Raw genomic sequence first — 18,910 nt, forward strand, 5'->3', positions numbered from 1 at the left:
AAGCCCCTCCACCTCTGCAGGGACCCCTTGCTCAGTTTCCCTCTGTGGTTTTGGTCATTTTTGTGTGTTGAGATAAGGTTTTGCTGTGTGGCCCAGGCCGGCGTGCAGTGGTGCAGTCGTGGCTCACTGCAGCCTCAACTCCTGGGCACAAGCTATTCTCCCACCTCAGTCTCCCAAGGTGCTGAGCTCACCTTTCCTTGCTGCTCACAGCTCACATTTCCTCTTTAAATTTTGTTTTAATTAATTTGTTTTTTTTGAGATGGAGTCTTGCTCTGTTGCCAGGCTGGAGTGCAGTGGCGCAATCTCGGCTCGCTGCAACCTCCACTTCCTGGTTGCAAACAATTCTTCCACCTCAGCCTCCCAAGTAGCTGAGACCACAGGCCCGGCTAATTTTTGTATGTTTAGTAGAGACGGGGTTTCACTATGTTGGCCAGGATGATCTCGCTCTCTTGACCTTGTGATCCGCCCACCTCAGCCTCCCAAAGTGCTAGGATTATAGGATTGAGCCACCACGCCTGCCCCACAGCTCACATTTCCGTGGTGCTTGTGTCAAAACCAAGGGGCCAACTTTGGTCTATAGACTAAACTCCATTTCCCTCGTGGAAACAAGGGGCCAAGGCCAGCTCTGGCTGCAAAGTAGCCCAGCAAACGATGGGTCTGAGGACTTGGACCTTCTCACCCTGGCCTGCCCCAACTGGGTCTGGGGGACCTGGACCTCCTCGCCCTGGCCTGCCCTGACTGGGTATGGGGGACATGGGACCCAGCCGAAGCTGCAGCAGACTTGGTCTTTCTCCAGGACTTCATGATTGCCCAGGAAAGGGGCTGTGCTATCCTTCCGGTGTCAGAAGAAGTGGGGACACTGCAGGTTGGGAATGCTTCTGGGGACGTTTGGGTGGAAGGAAGGCCGGCAGTCAGGCTTACCCGGTGTCAGCACTGCAGAGCTGTCCCCTCGTCAGTGGGTGGTTACGCCTTAGAGAGCCTCTCACTGCTCAGCTGCTCCATTCCCTAAAGGGTTTGCCCTCCAAACACTTCCAAAGCCTCTGAGGGAGAGAACGAGACCCTGGACAGAGTCTTGAGCTGGAAGCGTAGGGCAAGCTGTGTGACTGTCCTTTTGCTGTGGATGTGTTCATACACATGTGACAGCCCCTCCGGTCTCAGCAGCGGGACCCCGTTTCCTCTGTCTTGCTCCTGAATGGCCTGGAAGCAAATTTCAAGTCTTATGTCACCTAAAAATATTTCAAACATCTCTAAAAACTGTTCTCTTTTTTTAACCTGACCATAGTGCCTAATTTAACACCTCACATTCAAGTCACAGAAGACTTTTCTTAGAGAAATAAAATTCCCAAAGAGTTCAGTATTCAGAGCAGGATCCAGAGTTCACACGTTAGTTACAGTTGGTTGACGAGTCTGTAGTTTTCTCTTTGTAAATCACATTTTTGTTATAGTAGCCATTTTTAGGGATCTTACTGACTTTAATATCTTTTTTTTGTTTGAGACAGAGTCTCGCTCTGTTGCCCAGGCTGGAGTGCAGTGGTGCGATCTCAGCTAACCGCAACCTCTGTCTCCCAGGCCCCAAGCGATTCTCCTGACTCAGCCTCCTGAGTAGCTGGGACCACAGGCGTGTGCCACCACACTTGGCTAATTTTTGTATTTTCAGTAGAGACAGGGTTTCTCCATGTTAGTCTAGTTTCAAACTCCTAACCTCGTGATCTGCCCGCCTCAGCCTCCCAAAGTGCTGAGGTTACAGGCATAACACCATGCCTGGCAAACTACAAAACATTTTTAAAAATTAGCCAGGCATGTCCGGGGGTGGTGGCTCACATCTGTAATCCCAGCACTTTGGGAGGCTGAGGCGGGCGGATCACCTGAGGGCAGGAGTTTGAGACCAGCCTGACCAATACGGTGAAACCCCAGTCTTTAAAAATAAAAAAAAATATTAGCCAGGCATGGTGACACATTCATGTGGTCCCAGCTACTCTGGAAGCTGAGGTAGGGAAGGGAACCCAGGAGGTTCAGGCTGTGGGGAGCCCACATCATGCCACTGCATTCCAGCCTGGGTGATGGCATGAGACCCTGTCTGAATAAAATAAAACCCACACCATCTCAAGTCTCTCTTAGCCTGCAGATGCACCTGCTTTTTCTGTCTAGTTGATTTGCTCTGTCGTATATGCTCCCTGGTGTCCAGCCAGCAGACCTTCCATGGCCACAAGAAGACACAGCCCTGTTCAGTCCCCAGGTGCCTCCTGCGTGGGACTCAGGTGCTTGAGATGTGGCTGTTGCAGGTGTTTATTTAATTTGAATCTAAAGTTAGCAGCAACGTGAACCCACAGCTCATCAGACCGGCCTGGGGTTCCAGGCCAGGTGGGCTGTGGTTTGCTGCACAGCCCAGCTGCTGGTGGGAGTGGGGGTGATGGCACGGACGCCGGGGCTAAGTCCTGCCCCCAGAGGAGATTTGCGAATCTGGGAGCAGAGAGGCTGTTTTCCAGGTGAAGGTGGGGCTTCTGCACCCTCGCAAGCACATGTATGGGTAAAGGTGCTTCTGTTGGGGTTTGTGCCTGTGGTTGGCATCTGTGCCCTGAGGTAGCATAGGTGTCATGCTGGCCACTGTGAAGGAGTCCTGCGGGCTTCTGTGGTTCCAGTGAGGCCCAGCTCAGAGCTCCATGAGGTGCTGAGCAGCCAGCCCTGCCCCATCTCCTGGTTTCAGCAGGTGGTGCCCCCGATGCCTTCGGCTGCTGTCGGGCTGGGGTGCTCACATCAGGAAGGGTCCCTGCTCAGGCCTATGTGCTTCTCTTCTGCAGAGGGAGACGCTGCTGCGGCAGCTGGAGACAAACCAGCTGGACATGGACGCCACACTAGAGGAGCTGTCGGTGCAGCAGGAGACGGAGGACCAGAATTACAGCATGTGCGTGGCTGGGCCCAACGGTGGGGGCAGTGTGAGGGCTGCAGGCATAGACATGGTGCCAGGCCTGGCCTGCTCCAGGACAGCAGAGGGGAGTGCCCTGTTTGGGGTAAATCAGTCATCTTGGGGCACAGGTGGAGGAGGGCTCAGGCTGGCACTGCCCCCAGGAGCCCCATCAGAGTCCCACCTGACATGGACTGTGTGTGCAAGTCATGCCATGTCTGCTGCTCTGAGTGCCACCGACTGGCCAGGCACTGGTGCTGGGGGCTGCCTGCTCCTTAGGAGCTCGGCTTCCCAGACTGACAACCAGCGTGGTGTGTGCTTTCTAAGGAGCTCCTTGTGCTGAAGAGGCATATGGGTCAGGACATACAGGCCTCTGGTCCTTGATAGGAGTGGGTGGCTCAGCATCCTCCTGAGTGGGCATGGGCAGCATAGGCAGCCCCAGGGTTGCCGGTGGTGGGAAGGCCGACCCATCCTCTGCCTCAGGCTCCTGCACAGCTAGGGACTTGGAGCCTCCCTGGGACCCAGCTAGGGACACTGAAACAGCCCCTCCTGAGTTCCCCAGCAGATCTTTATTTCCAGAGGGAGAACCCGTGGGTCACCTTGGATCTGGCTGTTGGACAGAGCAGATTGCTCTGGACACAGCAGCAGACTGAGAAGGCGATGTGATGCCTAGAGGGACCCGTGGCTTCTGGCTGCCAGGGCGGCCCCAGAAAGGAGCCCCTCACACGGGCGTTTCTCTGCAGAACCAAGCTGGGATTTCCAGGGACTGAGTTGGGCAAGCTGGACGCTGCATCAACTGCATGCACCCCGCCAAGCCCAGCCCCTCCTCTTCCCAGAATCCCCTCGGGAAGGTCCGCTTGCAGCCATCTGGCAACCTTTGCACAGAGCCCCCATCAGCTGCCTCAGAACAGATCTCCAGGGACTTTCTGAGGAGTGGGACATGCCCACACTGGTGCCTGCTGTCCCCACCCTTCGGCACTGCTGCTCCTAAAAGTGGGTTGGGAGGGTGGCCTCTGTGGGGCAGGTGCCCCAGAACACAGTCACTCTTCCCAGCAGCAGCAAAGAGCCCCCTATCACCCAGGAGCCTCAGGGAGAGGCAGAGGAGCCAGCCTTCTCACCGCCTTCTACCTTCCAGCTTCCTGGAGATGATGGAGGTTCGCAGCCGGGGCCATGCATCCCCCTTGGCGGCCAACGGGCAGAGCCCGTCCTCGGGTTCCCAGTCACCAGTGGTAGCTCCAGGCGCTGTGTCCACGGGGAGCTCCAGCCCCAGCACACCCCAGCCTGCCCCACAGCTACCCATCAACACCACCCCGCCAGCCTCCGTGGCCCCTACACCACCCTCAGAGGCCCTGCCCCCGCCTACATGCCCCTCAGCCCCCGCCCCACGGCGCAGCATCATCTCCAGGCTCTTTGGGACCTCACCTGCTGCTGAGGTCGCCCCACCTCCTGCAGGTAGGCTCTGGAGCTGCCCTCCGACCCTGGTTCCTGCACCCTCACAGGTGGGGCCCCTGGTCTTGGAGCACTCCCCACCTCTTCCTGCTTGTCCCAGTCCCAGCCTGGGTGGGCCTGGCCAGGGGTTGTGCACAGTGAGACCTCTGGTGCTAAATGAAGAGGAACCAGCATCACTGTTCACAGAGCCAGTCCCGGCCACAGAGGCCCCAGCAAAAGTCCAGAATGTGGAGGACTTCATTCCTGAGGACCACCTGGACCGCAGCTTCCTGGAAGACACAACCCCCGCCAGGGCTGAGAAGAAGGTCGGGGCCAAGGCTGCGCAGGACAGCGACAGGTGAGGGGGGCCCTGAACCACTGTCCCACTGCCCCCAGGGGGCCCCTGCCAGCTGGGCAGTGTGGCTGAGGACAGCGCAGATCTGTGGCCAGCGCAGAAGAGGGAAGGGCTCGGATGGGGCTTTCAGACCTTGGAATGGCCCGGCCACCCACTCTGCCCACACCCTGGAGAGGGCACATTCCTCATGGAGGGCATTGGTGAGGCTCCTGGAAGTCACATGGGGAGGAGGTTCAGGCCACATGGAGGGCACTGGTAAGGACACTCTGGGTCACATGTCGAGGTTCGGGCCACCAGATACCGTCTCTGCAGGGCCCAGGGTTCCTGCAGGTTCCAGAGCTGGGAGCTAGAGCCAGCTCCCCATCCGTCTGCCAGCCCCTCCCACTGCTGTCTGCCAAGCTGCCCCAAATGCTCCCTGCAGTAAAGCCTTGTATTTGGTCCCAGGCATGGGCTCCACTGGACAGGCTCCACCTTAGGTGGTCTCAGCACCCTGTCCTCACCCATTGCTGTGGGGCACGGGTTTCCTACAGAAATACAAAGGATAGAAAGTGGCCCTGAGCTGGGCTCGCCCCCTCAGTGCCCAGCTGCACTGCCACCCTCCAGGCCACTGACCAGCCACAGGGCAGCACTGTGTCCAACCTTGTCCTACCCGGCCCTTTCCTGCTCAGAAGCCCCGTGACTGCCATGAGGGGCGTCTCCACTAGACACAGCTTCTAGGAGACCCTGGGGTGGGGCCACCATCAGGGTGTGCTGTGGTGCCTCGAACCAAGGCCTCTGAGCCAGGCCATCCGTCCCTACCCTGCTACCTCCTGACTGCCTGGCCACTTGCTTTGCAGTGATGCAGAGGCCCTGGGTGGCAACCCAATGGTGGCAGGGTTCCAGGACGACGTGGACCTCGAAGACCAGCCATGTGGGAGCCCCCCACCGCCCACAGGCCCTGTCCCTAGTGAAAACATCACTCTTTCAAGTGAGGAGGAAGCGGAAGTGGCACATCCCCCAAAAGGCCCTGCACAGGCTCCCCAGCAGTGCTCAGAGCCAGGGGCCAAACGGTATGGGAAAGTTCCTCCAGGGGTGCAGCCTGGATGCCGGGGTAGGGGCAGCTCATGACCCCCTGGAGGACCCTGACCCTCTACTTGTCCACAAAGGTCCTCTGCACCGACCTCAAAGCTACAGAGGGGGACAGCTTGTGCGAGGGCTGCAGCACCCCCCCAGCCAGGTGCCCCTGTTCACTTGGGTCCTGACAAGCGCAGCAGCACCAGGCCCCCTGACGAGATGGGGAAGGGCGAGCAGGCATCCTCACCCGAGAGTGACCCTGAGGGGCCCATTGCGGCACAAATGCTGTCCTTTGTCATGGACGACCCTGACTTTGAGAGCGAAGCATCAGACACACAGCGCAGGGGGGTAAGACGGGTCCTCCCGGCCATAGGTAGGGCCCCTCCTGCAGGTCTGATCTGGGCTGGGCACAGTGGGAGGAAGCTTCTGGAAGAGGTGTCCTATGTCCCCACACCTGGGCCTTGCCAGCTTGGTTTGAGGCCCCACCGTCCCCAGGGGTGTGGGAGGGACAGTGGCCAACCAGCTGCTCTCCCGTCTCCAGGATGAGTTTCCTGTTCGAGATGACCCCTCCGATGTGAGTGATGAGGATGAGACCCCGGCCCCGGCCCAGCCACCTCCACCCTGCAAGCCCCCTCTCCCCGCCTTAAGACTGAAGAATGACTCAGACCTCTTCGGGCTGGGGCTGGAAGAGGCCGGACCCAAGGAGAGCAGTGAGGAAGGTGGGTGGGGTGCCGGAGTGCAGCCGGCCTGCTGGAGTCTGGCAGGACATGGGCCTGTGGCCTCCTGCCTCTTCCCATCTGCCAGCCACTGGCCATAGGCCTCTCCTGCTGCCTTCGGCCAGGACACTGGTGGCCCTGTCCAGAAGCCCGAGGTCTGCGGCATGGTCCTGTCCACCAGCAGGGCTCCTGGAGGGCTGGGGCTGTGTCTGGAGAAGTCCTGTCACCCAGTATTGGGGTCCCCCATGGGCCTGAGCTGGAGCCACTGAGTGTCTGTCCTGTCCATGCAGGTAAGGAGAGCAAAGCTCTCTCCAAGGAGAAGAAGAAGAAGAAGAAGAAAGGCAGAGAGGTACCTGCTGGGCCTTAGCCCCTTTTTGGCGGCTAGAGCTGGGCAGTGTGCAGTCCTGGGCCAGGGCTCGGGCCTCCTGTGACTCCATGGTGCTCCCTCCTTGTGCTCCCCAGGAGGAAGAAAAGGCTGCCAAGAAGAAGAGCAAACACAAGAGGAGCAAGGATAAGGAGGAGGGCCGGGAGGAGCCGAGGCGGCGAAGGCAGCGTCCCCCGCGGGGCAGGGAGAGGACCGCAGCCGACGAGCTGGAGGCTTTCCTGGGGGGTGGGGCCCCGGGTGGCCGCCACCCTGGGGGTGGCGACTATGAGGAGCTCTAGGCCTGCTGGGGCAGTGGCCGCCCTGGGGTGGGGGGTGTGCCTGTCACTGCCTGGGGAGGCTTTTGCGGCTGCACCATCACCTTTGCTGGTGCCCGGCAGCTGCTACATGCACTTCCAAGCTGGAAGAGGCCGGGCGTCGGCAGCCCCAGCATGAGCCTGCTCTGCAGGGAGGGAGGGGACATCTGGCTTCGAAAGCCAGGCTTGGTGGACACCCTGGCCCTCTTGGGGCAGAGCTGCCAGTCCCCAGTGTTTCTCAGGGATGTGACTGAGGCCCAGGAGGGACCCATGAGGGTCTGTTTACAGAGGCTGGGTGGGGGCCATTTGGCCTTGGGGTGTGTACTGCCCTGGCACCTGCTTGCCCTCCACCCTGGCATTTGCTTGCCCTGCACACCCACCCAGGGCCACAGGGTGTCTGTGGTTGTGCCTCCAGCTAGGAGCCTTGAGCACAGGTGTGTAGACCCACCGTAAAGGGCAGCCAGGCCCTGCAGCATGCAAGGCCTCTCCTCAGGGAGGGGTGCTTCCCAGGCACCATCTCCCCACAGCGGCTCCCGCTGCACCCCGCTCAGGTGAGCCCACAGACAGAAGCCGGGAGGTGCTCCTGTCATACTCCACTTGGACCATAAAGCACTCCTGTTTCACTCCACCTGTGTCTGTTCTTTTTCCTGCACCTCTGCTCCCACCACCCTGAGCCCAGGCTGCTGTGGGTTGGCAGGGAAGTCCCCTGAGGCAGGAGGCTGCCCACCAGCATGAGGCCTGTGTCAGGACACCCCCCGCAGCCTGGCCACTGGCCACACCCTGGGTATATCACAGCCCACCTTGGCCAAGTCTCAGCAGCTGGATCCAACACACCTGGGGGTCTGCAGCCCCAGGAGGTGGAAGTCCATTCTGCACTGCTCCCAGGCAGCCACATGCAGCCCTGCCCCTTCTTCAGGCCCCTGCCCCCTCCAGCTGTCAGCAGCACCCAGCCTCCACCCCCTCACCACCCCCACAGCCACTGTTGCCATGAGAACCCTGCAGGGCGGGCAGGAGTGTGCCAGTCAAGGGGGAGGTGGCCATGCTGGAGGCCCCTGTGGCTTGGAGCTTTGGGGCATGGAGCAGTGCCAAGGCCCACAGGAAGCTGCCCCCTTAGGAACATGCCCCCTTAGCCCACAGCCTGCAAGGTGAGGGCTGGCTTCCGGGCTTCCCATAGTGTGGGGATGGGTCAAGAATACCGAACTTGCTGGAACTACACCATGGATGGCTGTGTTGGGTGTTCAGGGCCCTGCTTTGAACAGGACACAGAATGGGGTCGGTTCTGCCCTTCAGAGCCAAGAGCATCTGCTGCCCAACCCTCTGCCAAGCTAGGATGTTCCCAGGCCCAGTGCCTTGGGGAGGGGGCTGGCAGAGTTGGAACGAAGACATTACTGGGAAGGTTATGGAAGGTCATGTGCAGACCCCAGGCTCAGAACAGCCCAAACTGGCAGGGACACTAGGTGCAGGAGAGGCTGGTATCCTGGGGACAGAGGAGGCTGCTGGGGCCATCTGGCCACAGGTACCCGCCAAGATTCTGGCATTGGCAGCCTGGAAGCAGATAGATAGGGCCTGGGGAGAGGCCAGTGGGGTGGGAGTAGCCCATCTGCTCCTGCCTGGCCCAACGGGAGATGCGAATTCCAAGATCCCCCTAACCAATCTCTGCAGCCCAGACCAGGCTTGGGCTCCTCCTCAGGCAAGTGTGTTGGGATGACGATAGCCGGCCACTCAGGGGCACAGGTTCCTGTTAAGACTTTGAGGTCTGTCTGAGAGAGGCTGCAGGGACACGGTCCTCCAAACAGCCCCAGATCGGAGCCCGTGCAGCTCCGTCCCCAGCTCCACTGTGCATCCCCCACTGGGCGCGGCTCCTTTAAATACAGCCCCTTCATCCTCCATCGGGGGCAGCACTGAGCAGCCAGGCCAGGATCCGCGCTGCTGCCTCGAAGCTTCTGCCAGGGCTGGGGGACGCAGCAGTGCTGAGGACACAGAGGAGCCAAGCTGGGGGTGGCACAGCCCACCGGGCACAGCCGGAGCACTACCCAGGTGAGGGGCCGGGGGCCAAGCTGCTGAATGTGTTCACTGTCATGGGGGAGGCTGCCTTAGGGCAGCGAAAGGATGGGGAGTCCCCGCCCCCAGGCGACACTGGCTGGATCCCTTGAAGGGCTGCTCCCGGCCAGGCCAGGCCAGGCCAGGGTAGAGGTGGGAAGTGGGGAAGGGCACCCACCAACCGCGTGGGCTCCAGAAGGTCTTGGGCCAAGGAGGGGGCCGACCCCACCCCCATCTCCATGGGAGGGGGTGTCACTGACAGCCACAGCCAGCAAGGCCGGCTGTCACCTCCCTGGGGTGGAGCCTCACACCCTGTCATCTGGCTGGATGTTGGCCTGGCCTTGAGCTTAGCATGAATGAAGGAGCAGGAGGGTGGACGGTCCTGCCACCCATGGAGAGAAGGGGTGGGTGGGAGGCTGGGATGTGGATGAGGCCTGGGACTCGTGGCCCTGACCCAGAAAAGCAGCCCTGCCAGCAGGAAGCCCCTGCACACCTGGGACACAGAGGGGCAACCCGCCCAGACCCAGAGCGGCCCATGTACCTGAGGGTCTGACGGGTGGGGCGTGAGGGGGGCCCCGGCCAAGTCTCTGCTTTGCCCGGCTCACTCCAGGGCAGACCTGCCACACCAGGGGCTCGGTGCGAGGAGGCCAGGCCTGTGGCCACTGTCTGACGCACCCCACAGCTGGCCCCTGGCCCTGGTACCACAGAGGTGCTGGTAGTCCACATCTGAACCCTGGCCAGCCAACAGTGTGGGGGCCTAAGAAAGGCAGGTTTCCATGGAACCTCCTGAGTGAAGTGGGGAGGGCCCTCTCCTGCCAAGCAGCGGGGCTTCCCCCGCCCTCCGCCCTGCCCACCCCCAGTGGGCACCTTCCGGACCTGGCGCACAGCTCAGGAGAGAGGGGGAGTGTCCTGTTCGTGCACACAGCTCACCCAGGGGGGTGTCCTGTTCGTGCACACAAAGCTGGGGGTAGGAGCCCTCTGGGGGCCTTACTTCAACCACCCAAAGATACTTGGGGTCAAAAGAGGTGTCGGCAAAGAAAAGGGGGCTTAGGACCCAGGTATGCTCTCTGGGGCATTTTCTGGCCTGGGGCTCACTGGAGGTTGAGGGCACTTAGGCGTGGGTCCTTGCAGTGTTGGGGGAGGGGCTCTGTGCTGGGCCTGGCCACCAGGTCGGGTGGTTGGTGTCACCCACTTGGTGCAAAGCTGGCTAAGGCTGAGGCCTAGGGACTCGCCTTCGACTGTGCGCGATCAGAGGGTCGGTCTGCAGTGAGAGCTGTGACGGGGGCACAGTCACTGACGTCCTGCAGGGCAACACCTGTAAATAAGGCCCAAATGCGCCCCGTCCTTCCAGCTGCAGACAGGAGAGGGCGCATCCTCAGGACCACGCCCCTACTCCCCTGCCCCACCCGGAAGGGGGTCCACCCGAGCTTGCCCCGCCGTCACTAGTCGGGGGAGGGGAGTTCCCGCCGCGGGAACCACAGCCACAGCTAAGCCTTTCTGGCCCCATCGCTGGGAGAGGATGGGGGAAGGGCGGAACCTGGGCGCCTGAACAGCTGGGTTCCTCCCGCAGGTGCTTCTAACCCCGGCATGGAGGAAGCGCCCGCGTTCTCGGCCCAAGCCAGCAGCCAGGGCTGCTCCGCCCGCTGCGCCCCAGGTAAGCCCGGCCAGCGTGGGGGAGTAGCGGGGCCTGGGCTGCGGAGGGGGCCGCCCTGACCCGAGTCTCCCTCCAGGGCAAAAGCCCCGAAAGGCAGAGTGAGCTGGAGCCGCCAGCCTGGGGACCTCTTTTAAGATGACCCGTACGGACCCGCCGGACCTGCTGGTGTCGACCGTGTACCAGGACATCAAGGTGGCGGCCCCGGGACCCGCATCCAGGCGCCCGCCATGTGAGCGATCCGTGGCCAGGCCTGCCGAGCCCGCGCCTTTCAACAAGCGCCACTGCCGCAGTTTCGATTTCCTGGAGGCGCTGGACGGGCCAGCCGAGGAGACCATGCCGGAGCCACCGCCCCCGGAGCCCGCCGTGTCGCGCGCCCGGACCCGGGAAGCCGAGCCGCGCCGCCGCGCCCGCTCCAAGAGCGCGCCCCGCGCGCCCCCGGGCCTGACGCCCGCGCCCGCCTCGTCGCCGGTGTTGCCCCGCAGAGGGCGGGAAGCTCAGCGGGCGGCGCGGGCCGAGGCCTCGCCGCGCCGGGAGCCCGCGTACCCGGCGCTCCGCGCGCTCGCCAACGAGCTGCATCCCATCAAGCTGCAGCCGCAGCGGGGTGGCCCCGGCCGCATCACACCCCTGTGCGCAGCCGCGGGCCGCTGCGCACCGCCCGAACCGCCCGCGGGACCCGCCCCCCACGTGCGCTGCCGCCTGGACATCAAGCCCGATGACGCGGTGCTCCAGCACGCCGCGCGGGGCTCGCGGTCCTGCGCGCCCGCCGAGGCCGCGCCCTGGGCCCGCCCCGCCCCGCAGTTCCACGGCCTCACGGTGCCGGGGCCTCGTCACATGGCGCTGTCGCGCACCCCCACACCCAGCGACTCCTACTGCGCAGACCCCCGGGCGCTCTACTGCGACGGGCCCCTACCTGGGCCCCGGGACTACGCCGAGCGCCGCAGTCTGCCCTTCACCACCCCGCCGGGCCCCACCCAGTTCTTCTACACCGAGGAGTCCCAGGGCTTCCGGGGCAGCTACGCGGCCAGCCCCGGCCCCACCTTCGACGCCTACTGCCCCAGGCCCTACCGTCCCGAAGAGCTCCCCGGGCCCAGTTCCCGGCGCGTGAGCGGCTACTACTCTGGAGAAGTGCGCACCTTCCCCATCCAGGAGCCGCCCTCCCGCTCCTACTACGGCGAGGCTCCCCGAGCCTACGGCCTGCCCTACGGGCCCCGCTACGTCCCCGAGGAGCCCCGGGCCCACCACACCGCCCGCCCCTTTTACACGGAGGACTTCGGGCGGTACCGCGAGCGCGACGTCCTAGCTCGGACGTATCCACACCCGCGCAGCAGCCAGGCCTGGGCAGACTGGGGCCCGCGCCCGTACCGCACCCTTCAGGTGGCGCCGCCCTCCGACCCCGACCCGCTGCTCGCCTCCTGGCACGGCGGCACCGGCACCAGTCCGCCGCGGCTGGTCACCGACAGCCGCCACTACTCGCGCTCCTGGGACAACATTCTGGCCCCGGGGCCGCGCCGCGAAGACCCCCTGGGCCGCGGCCGCAGCTACGAGAACCTGCTGGGGCGCGAGGTGCGGGAACCGCGGGGCACGTCCCCCGAAGGCCGGCGCCCGCCCGTCGTGGTGAACCTGTCCACCTCCCCCAGACGCTACGCCGCCCTGTCCCTGTCCGAGACGTCGCTGACCGAGAAGGGCCGCTCGGGCGAGGGCCTGGGCCGCAACTGGTACGTGACGCCCGAGATCACCATCACCGACAACGACCTGCGCGCTGCCGAGCGCCCGAGCGCCAGGGCCTGGGAGCTGCCCGGGGGACGCGCGCGGCCGCCTCCCCACGCGGCCCCCGACGGCCCCACCTCTGGCCGCCAGCGCAGCCTGGAGCAGCTGGACGAGCTCATCACGGACCTGGTTATCGACTCGCGGCCCCCCGCCGGCCAGGCCTCAGAGCCCCCGGCCGACTGCCTGGGCCCCCAGCTGCGCCGCCTGCTGGACTCGCGGCCGGCGGGCTCCGGGGCTCCCGCGCTGGCGCCGCCACGCTCGCCCCCCGCCTCGGCCGGCAGCGCGGAGGAGCCCGCGGCCCCGGGAGAGGCGGCCGACGCGTCCCCCGAGCCCAGCGCCGACGAGGACGACCTGATGACGTGCTCCAACGCGCGCTGCCGGCGCACCGAGACCATGTTCAACGCCTGCCTCTACTTCAAGTCTTGCCATAGCTGCTACACCTACTACTGCTCGCGCCTGTGCCGCCGCGAGGACTGGGATGCGCACAAGGCGCGCTGCGTGTACGGCCGCGTGGGCAGCGTCTGCCGCCACGTGCTGCAGTTCTGCCGCGACAGCGGTCCTGTGCACCGCGCCTTCTCGCGCATCGCGCGCGTCGGCTTCCTGTCTCGCGGCCGCGGCGTGCTCTTCCTGGGCTTCCCGAGTCCCGGCTCCGCCGACAACTTCCTGCGCTTCGGCCTGGAGGGGCTGCTGCTGTCTCCCACCTACCTGTCGCTGCGCGAGCTGGCCACACACGCGGCGCCCTTGGGCAGCTACGCCCGCGAGCTGGCGGCCGCGGGGCGCCTCTACGAGCCGGCCGAGTGTTTCCTGCTCAGTGTGTCCGTGGCCGTGGGACCCGGCGCCGCGCCCCCGGGGACGCCCGCCCTGCCCGCGCCCGCGCCACGCAGCCACGGGCCCACGGTGCGCAAATTCGCCAAGGTGGCGCTGGCGGCAGGCAGCCCCGCGCGGCCGCCCCCGGCGCGGAGCCGCGAGCCCGACATGGAGACGCTGATCTTGACGCCGCCGCCCGGCACCGCGGGCCTGGATCAGGAGGGCGAGGCGGGCCGACGCGCGCGCGAAGTGGCCTTCATCCACATCCAGCGCGAGCTGCGGCTGCGCGGTGTCTTCCTGCGCCACGAGTTCCCGCGCGTCTATGAGCAACTCTGCGAGTTCGTCGAGGCCAACCGGCGCTTCACGCCCACCACCATCTACCCCACGGACCGGCGCACCGGCCGCCCCTTTATGTGCATGATCATGGCCGCCTCCGAGCCGCGAGCTCTGGACTGGGTGGCCAGCGCCAACCTGCTGGACGACATCATGTGAGGCGCGGGGCCCGCCAGAGCCCTGCCCTGCCCGGCCCACCCACGGCCGCCCCCAGCCCCGCCAGGGCCCCGCCTCTAACTCCCCAGCCCTCCAAGCTCCGCTCAGTGCGGCCTCCAGCTCCGCCCAGGGCCCCCCGAGGCCCTCCGCCCCCGAAGTGATCCTCCCGGGCCCCTCTCCCTCCTCCCGGACCCCTCCCTCTCCCAGCTGGCCCTCGAGGTTCACCAGAAGCAGCCGGTCCTCGCCCTCGGTGCTCCCCGCTGGGAGGCGGGGTGGGCCTGAGGACCGCCCCGCTCTGCCTTCACCGGGAGGGGTCGCTACTGCACAGGCCCCACCCGTACAGATCCGGTCCCCGTCGGTGCGCCAGGCTCTCACTGCAGCCTCCCCGACTCCGGTGTCCGCTCGTCCCGGAGCCCGACGTAACCAAAGCCCCATCTGTCACTTTAAAACGCCCGTCCCGCCTCCCGCGGCTGGGTGCCTCCTCCAGGAACACCCGGGTCGACCTCCTTGCGTCGGTGCGTGTCCCGGCGAGGTGCGTTCCCGCTGGTCGGAGCCGGTACACTGACAGCGCCAGGGGCCCTGACACCCCCTCGCCTCCAGCCGCTGCAGTCTGGGCCCTGCCAGAGCTGGGAGAAGTGGCAGGGAGGTCTTCAGGCCGATATGCAAGTCTCCCAGCCAGAGGGGCAGGGGACATGGAAAAGGAAGCCGAGCATGTGGGCCCGGCCAGAGCTGACACCTGCTGGGCTAGAGGGAGGGAGGACCCAGGGACAGGGGCCGTTCCCAGCCGGGAGCCAGCAGGGGAAAGCTCGTGGGGGCGCCCCGTGGCCGCCTCGTGCGAGCAGGTGAGGGAACCAGCTAGTCGGTCAGCGCGGAGGCCCACCCGAGGGGGCTTGACCTGTTCCAAAAGGTCCCCGCACACCCACTGGGGTCGCACCCCGTACTGCGGGCGTGGAGGCGCCAGTCCGGTGGCCCGGCCTCCAGCCACCCCCAAATGCATCCTGCCCGCCCCCAGGGCTCTCTGGAGGGTCAGGTGTCCGGGAGAGGGGAGGAGGCCAAGCGCTACGCAGGGGCCCTCTTGGAGTCCTCAGTCCTACTTCAAAGCCAGGGGAGGGGGCACCAAGTCAGAGAAATTGGGCACCCCTCTCCTGCTCTTGCACTCGACGCGCCCACCTCGTCCCCGCGCGTCTGCACCCGTCAGGCCACCGGCCAGGCATCCCGCTTGCCCACCCGCCGCCGCACCCCCCGCCCCAGGGCCTCTGCATTCGGCCCCACCCCTGCGGGCTGGCCAGGAACACGCCCCCAGACTGGAATCTTTTCCAGGGAACAAGAGCTTTCCAACCAAGTAAAATAGAACTTGAATGTAGCTACTGCTGTGGTCTCCTTGTGCGGATAGAGGGGTTGGGGAGGGAGGCCTCCGGACGGCGGAGGGGAGAGTGAGGGTGGAGTGGGAGGACTTCCGACGGCGGAGGAGAGGGAGGCCTTCTTCGGACAGTGGAGTTTGGGTTGAGCGAGACCTTCGGAGGGCGGAGGGGGGAGAGCGAGGCCTCCGGACTGCGGAGAGGGGAGAGGGAGACCTCGGGACTGCGGTGGGGGGAGAGGAAGGCCTCCGGACTGCGGTGGGGGGAGAGGGAGGCCTCCGGACTGCGGTGGGGGCAGAGGGAGGCCTCTGGACGGCAGAGGGAGGAGAGGCCTTTGGACGGTGGAGGGGGGAGAGTGAGGAAAGAGAGGGAGGCCTTTGGATGGTGGTGCGGGGAGAGTGAGGAGGCAGAGGGAGGCCTTCGGACGGTGGAGGGGGGAGGGAGGCCTCCGGACTGCGGAGTTGGGAGAGGGAGACCTTCGGATGGTGGAGGGAGAGGAGGCCTTTGGATGGTAGAGGGGGGAGAGGAAGACCTTCGGATGGTGGAGGGAGAGGAGGCTTTTGGACGGTGGAGGGGGGAGAGTGAGGAAGGAGGGGGGGCCTTTGGACCGTGGAGGGGAGAGAGTGAGGAGGCAGAGGGAGGCCTTCCGATGGTGGGAGCCACGAGGACTCGTGCGGGACAGGAGGTCAGGGCTGGCGCACGTCCCTCAGGCCTCCCTCTTTGCCCCAGCCTCGCGGGCCGCCTAACTGCCCCACGCCACGGGTGCTACCGGGCCGCAGTGGAGAGGAACTTCCCGTTGGCTGTATTTAATCAACCCATTCCCGGCTCCACGTTCCCTTTAAGCGGGGCTGCTGGTGCCTCAAGGAAGCAAGGAACTGGATTGCGATTGACCAGCGCGTGCCTCGGTCGGCGGCACAATTGGCTGAGGCTCTGGGCTTTCGGCAGCATTCTCCGACGGGATTGGTCGCCCCTCTCCCAGAGCCCGTCTCCCGCAGTACAGGCGGCCCCGGGTCGGGTGGGAGAAGGGGCCTCCGGGACGAACAACATGGCGGCGGCCGGTCTCGCTCACATTCCTGACGTGGACATCGACTCGGATGGCGTCTTCAAGTACGTGCTGATCCGAATTCACTCGGCTCCGCGCTCCGGAGCTCCGGCTGCGGAGAGCAAGGAGATCGTGCGCGGCTACAAGTGGGCCGAGTACCATGGTGAGGGCGGGGCCTGCCGGCGTGCGAGGGGCGGGGATGGGGCGGGGCTTGGGACCGTGGAGGGCTGCGTTCTGCTCCGAGCCCTGCCCCTGCGAGGTCTGACCCAGGTTCAGGTCCTGGGCGGGAGGGGCGTGACGCGGCCAGGCCCACCCCACCCACACCCGTCTCCCAGTCCCCGCGCCCGCCCCGGTTCCACCCTACTTCTCTCCTTCATCCCTGTCCCAGCCTCGAGGGGCTTCGTCTCCACTGGGGAAGGGGCTGTTCAGAGCTGGGATTTCACACCCCCTTCTGCTGGCTGGGAGTTCCTCCCATGGCTTCCAAAGGCGGCCAGGGCACGTCCTGAGGCCGCCCTCCCATCCCAGCGGACATCTACGACAAAGTGTCGGGCGACATGCAGAAGCAGGGCTGTGACTGTGAGTGTCTGGGCGGCGGGCGCATCTCCCACCAGAGCCAGGACAAGAAGATTCACGTGTACGGCTACTCCATGGTGAGCCGCAGCCCCGTCCCGCCCTGCGGGAGGCCGCAGTACCACCTTGGAGGCCCACCTGAGCCTGCTGCCCTGACCCCTGGCCCCAGCTGAGCACCCAGGTTTCCCGGGGTTCTCTGACGGTGGGCGGCAGAGCCCTCCCTCGACAGCCGGATGCGTTCTCACATTCCCCCATGGAGCACACGCCAGATCTGAGGGGCGAGGAAGGCCCCCAGACATGGCCTGCCCTCCCCTCTCTGTCCCCTCTTTCTGAGCGGAGAGGCCTGGCTAGGCTCTCACTGTCCTCCAGAACTTTGGGTCCTGGGCCCCAGAGGTGGTCAGTACCCCGGTGGAGCTCAGAGTCCCCACCTGCGCTCTCACCAAAACCACCAGCAGGTGAGATCTGCATGTGCTCCCCTGGGTGCCTGGGGCCCAAGGATCTGCCATCAAGGAAGGTCTGCTCACCTGTGGAGGCCGTCCCTCCCCAGGGGAGCCCCCAGGGGAGGTTAGGATGCTGGGTTTGGCTCCACTCCGGGGTCCCCAGCCACTGTCTATCCCCTTTGCACCCTTGCTCCTGCTGTGGTTGGTGGCTGGATGCCCAGAGCCAGGACACATGGGTGGAAGGGTCCAGGTGGTGCCGGCGGGCATGTTCTCTTTCCAGGCCTATGGTCCTGCCCAGCACTCCATTTCCACCGAGAAAATCAAAGCCAAGTACCCCGACTACGAGGTCACCTGGGCTAACGACGGCTACTGAGCACCCCCAGCCCCTGGCCTGCTGCCTCTGGCAGCCACATTGGAGCCCCTGCGTTTGCCTGCACCCCTCCTGCCACAGCCCCTGGTGACATGCCACCTGCCAGGCCTCGGAGACAGAATTAAATATATTGCCACACCTGCTGGTCTCTGGACTCTGTCCTTGGCTTCCCTGCCCTAGGTCACCACCTCCAGGGGCCCCCCAGACCCTGCCTAAAGGAGTGGCCCCAGGGAGTGGCTGTGCACACTCAGCCTTTCGGGGGGCCCCCTGATGGCCTGATTGTTCTTCACTGGGCTGCCCTCCCCCAAGGCATCTTGGAGGAGGCCCAGCCAGCCCCTGAGCAAGGAGGCAGGCCCTGGCCCCTCAGGCCAGTCAAGACCTGGGGTGCCCACCAGTGCCTCCTCCCTTGGGCCCATCCCAGGGCTCCCAGTGCCCTGTCTGCCCTGAGGCCTGGCCTGCAGGATCCTTCATGACCAGCCCCGTGGGACCTGCCAGTATCGAGGGTCAGGTACCCTGCAGGCTCATGCCGACTCTGGGGCCCCTCCCAGGTCCCTCCTGCTCCTGGCAGGGCTGTGGGCAGGCCATGGGTTCAGGTCCCGCCCTGGGGAGTCCCATACACAGTGAGACTCTGTGGGGCGCTACAGGAGCATCCCGGGGGCCAGGGCTGGCTATGCACAGGGCACCCGACTGGCAGGCAGCCCCGCTCACAGGTTGGCTCACTGGTCGTCCAGGCAGCCTCTCTAGGTGGGCATTATGACCATGTTTTACAGACCGGGACGCTGAGGCTCAGTGACACCAGCTCTGAGCTCACACCGTGTGGTATCACAAATAGGGCCCAGGTCCAAATGCCACCCTCCTTCCCCAGCCCTGAAGAGCCCTGCCCTAAGTGTGGGTCTGTTCAATGAGGACCAGAAGCTTCTGGGCTCCCAGAGGCCCGTGCCCGGCACCGGACAGCACCTGGCTGCTCAGGACGAATGGATGCTGGGGTGCTCCTCTGCAGCCTGACTTACAGGCAGCTCCCCCGAGGCTGAGAGCACAGCGGCTGGCTCTGGTGCACACACTGGGCACTGGACTCCCGCAGCTGGTGGACTGGTTGAGTCCTGGCCTTGGCCAGCACCAGGCTAGTGCCAGAGGCACAGCGAGAGGCCACAGCTGCCTGTGCCCCCAACCCCACACTGCCTTACAGAGTCCTGGTGGGGTGCCTGGGTCCCTCCCCATTCCAGTGGAAAACTCCCCTCCAC

The 18,910-nt window shown here is 64.8% G+C and overlaps 3 protein-coding genes across 18 annotated transcripts in view; all 3 read left to right on the forward strand.

The window, feature by feature from the left end:
- RABL6 (RAB, member RAS oncogene family like 6) overlaps positions 1 to 7,760 on the forward strand; it is a 33,067-nt gene extending 25,307 nt beyond the window's left edge. For 3 of the 15 annotated variants that reach the window (XM_035263452.3, XM_035263456.3, XM_078332353.1), the window contains 9 exons: positions 797 to 865; positions 2,799 to 2,902; positions 4,038 to 4,354; positions 4,523 to 4,688; positions 5,522 to 5,734; positions 5,831 to 6,086; positions 6,280 to 6,457; positions 6,745 to 6,803; positions 6,917 to 7,760. In XM_035263452.3, coding sequence (XP_035119343.2) covers positions 797 to 865; positions 2,799 to 2,902; positions 4,038 to 4,354; positions 4,523 to 4,688; positions 5,522 to 5,734; positions 5,831 to 6,086; positions 6,280 to 6,457; positions 6,745 to 6,803; positions 6,917 to 7,117 — 1,563 coding nt within the window. In that variant the 3' untranslated portion in view covers positions 7,118 to 7,760. The remainder of the gene's footprint in view (positions 1 to 796; positions 866 to 2,798; positions 2,903 to 4,037; positions 4,355 to 4,522; positions 4,689 to 5,521; positions 5,735 to 5,830; positions 6,087 to 6,279; positions 6,458 to 6,744; positions 6,804 to 6,916) is intronic. The other 12 variants (XM_035263464.3, XM_035263473.3, XM_078332342.1 and 9 more) reach the window with 7 other exon arrangements.
- Positions 7,761 to 9,068: 1,308 nt separating this feature from the next.
- On the forward strand, positions 9,069 to 15,250 carry AJM1 (apical junction component 1 homolog). The gene is made up of 3 exons (XM_035263446.3): positions 9,069 to 9,169; positions 10,743 to 10,826; positions 10,903 to 15,250. Exon 3 carries the CDS (start codon positions 10,962 to 10,964, stop codon positions 13,890 to 13,892), a length of 2,931 nt encoding a protein of 976 aa, XP_035119337.3. The 5' UTR covers positions 9,069 to 9,169; positions 10,743 to 10,826; positions 10,903 to 10,961; the 3' UTR covers positions 13,893 to 15,250.
- Positions 15,251 to 16,260: 1,010 nt separating this feature from the next.
- On the forward strand, positions 16,261 to 17,807 carry PHPT1 (phosphohistidine phosphatase 1). 2 transcript variants are annotated; one of them, XM_054238308.2, is made up of 3 exons: positions 16,261 to 16,452; positions 16,678 to 16,939; positions 17,580 to 17,807. In XM_054238308.2, the coding sequence occupies exons 1-3, from the start codon at positions 16,293 to 16,295 to the stop codon at positions 17,758 to 17,760; spliced, it is 603 nt and encodes a 200-aa protein (XP_054094283.2). In that variant the 5' UTR covers positions 16,261 to 16,292; the 3' UTR covers positions 17,761 to 17,807. The 2 variants fall into 2 exon arrangements, with proteins under 2 accessions (XP_054094283.2, XP_017832962.2); XM_017977473.4 differs by having other exon boundaries at positions 16,815 to 16,939.
- Positions 17,808 to 18,910: the final 1,103 nt, after the last annotated feature.

Source organism: Callithrix jacchus, chromosome 1 (assembly GCF_049354715.1).
Source record: "Callithrix jacchus isolate 240 chromosome 1, calJac240_pri, whole genome shotgun sequence".
Lineage (NCBI taxonomy): Eukaryota > Metazoa > Chordata > Mammalia > Primates > Cebidae > Callithrix > Callithrix jacchus.

Bases quoted from the DNA above. Each gene is read 5' to 3' on its own strand.
- PHPT1 (XM_054238308.2), top strand. From the start codon at position 16,293: ATGGCGGCGGCCGGTCTCGCTCACATTCCTGACGTGGACATCGACTCG. The intron at 16,453-16,677 runs GTGAGGGCGGGG...TCCCTGTCCCAG, and splicing joins CAAGTGGGCCGAGTACCATG to CCTCGAGGGGCTTCGTCTCC. The intron at 16,940-17,579 runs GTGAGCCGCAGC...TTCTCTTTCCAG, and splicing joins ACGTGTACGGCTACTCCATG to GCCTATGGTCCTGCCCAGCA.
- AJM1 (XM_035263446.3), top strand. From the start codon at position 10,962: ATGACCCGTACGGACCCGCCGGACCTGCTGGTGTCGACCGTGTACCAG.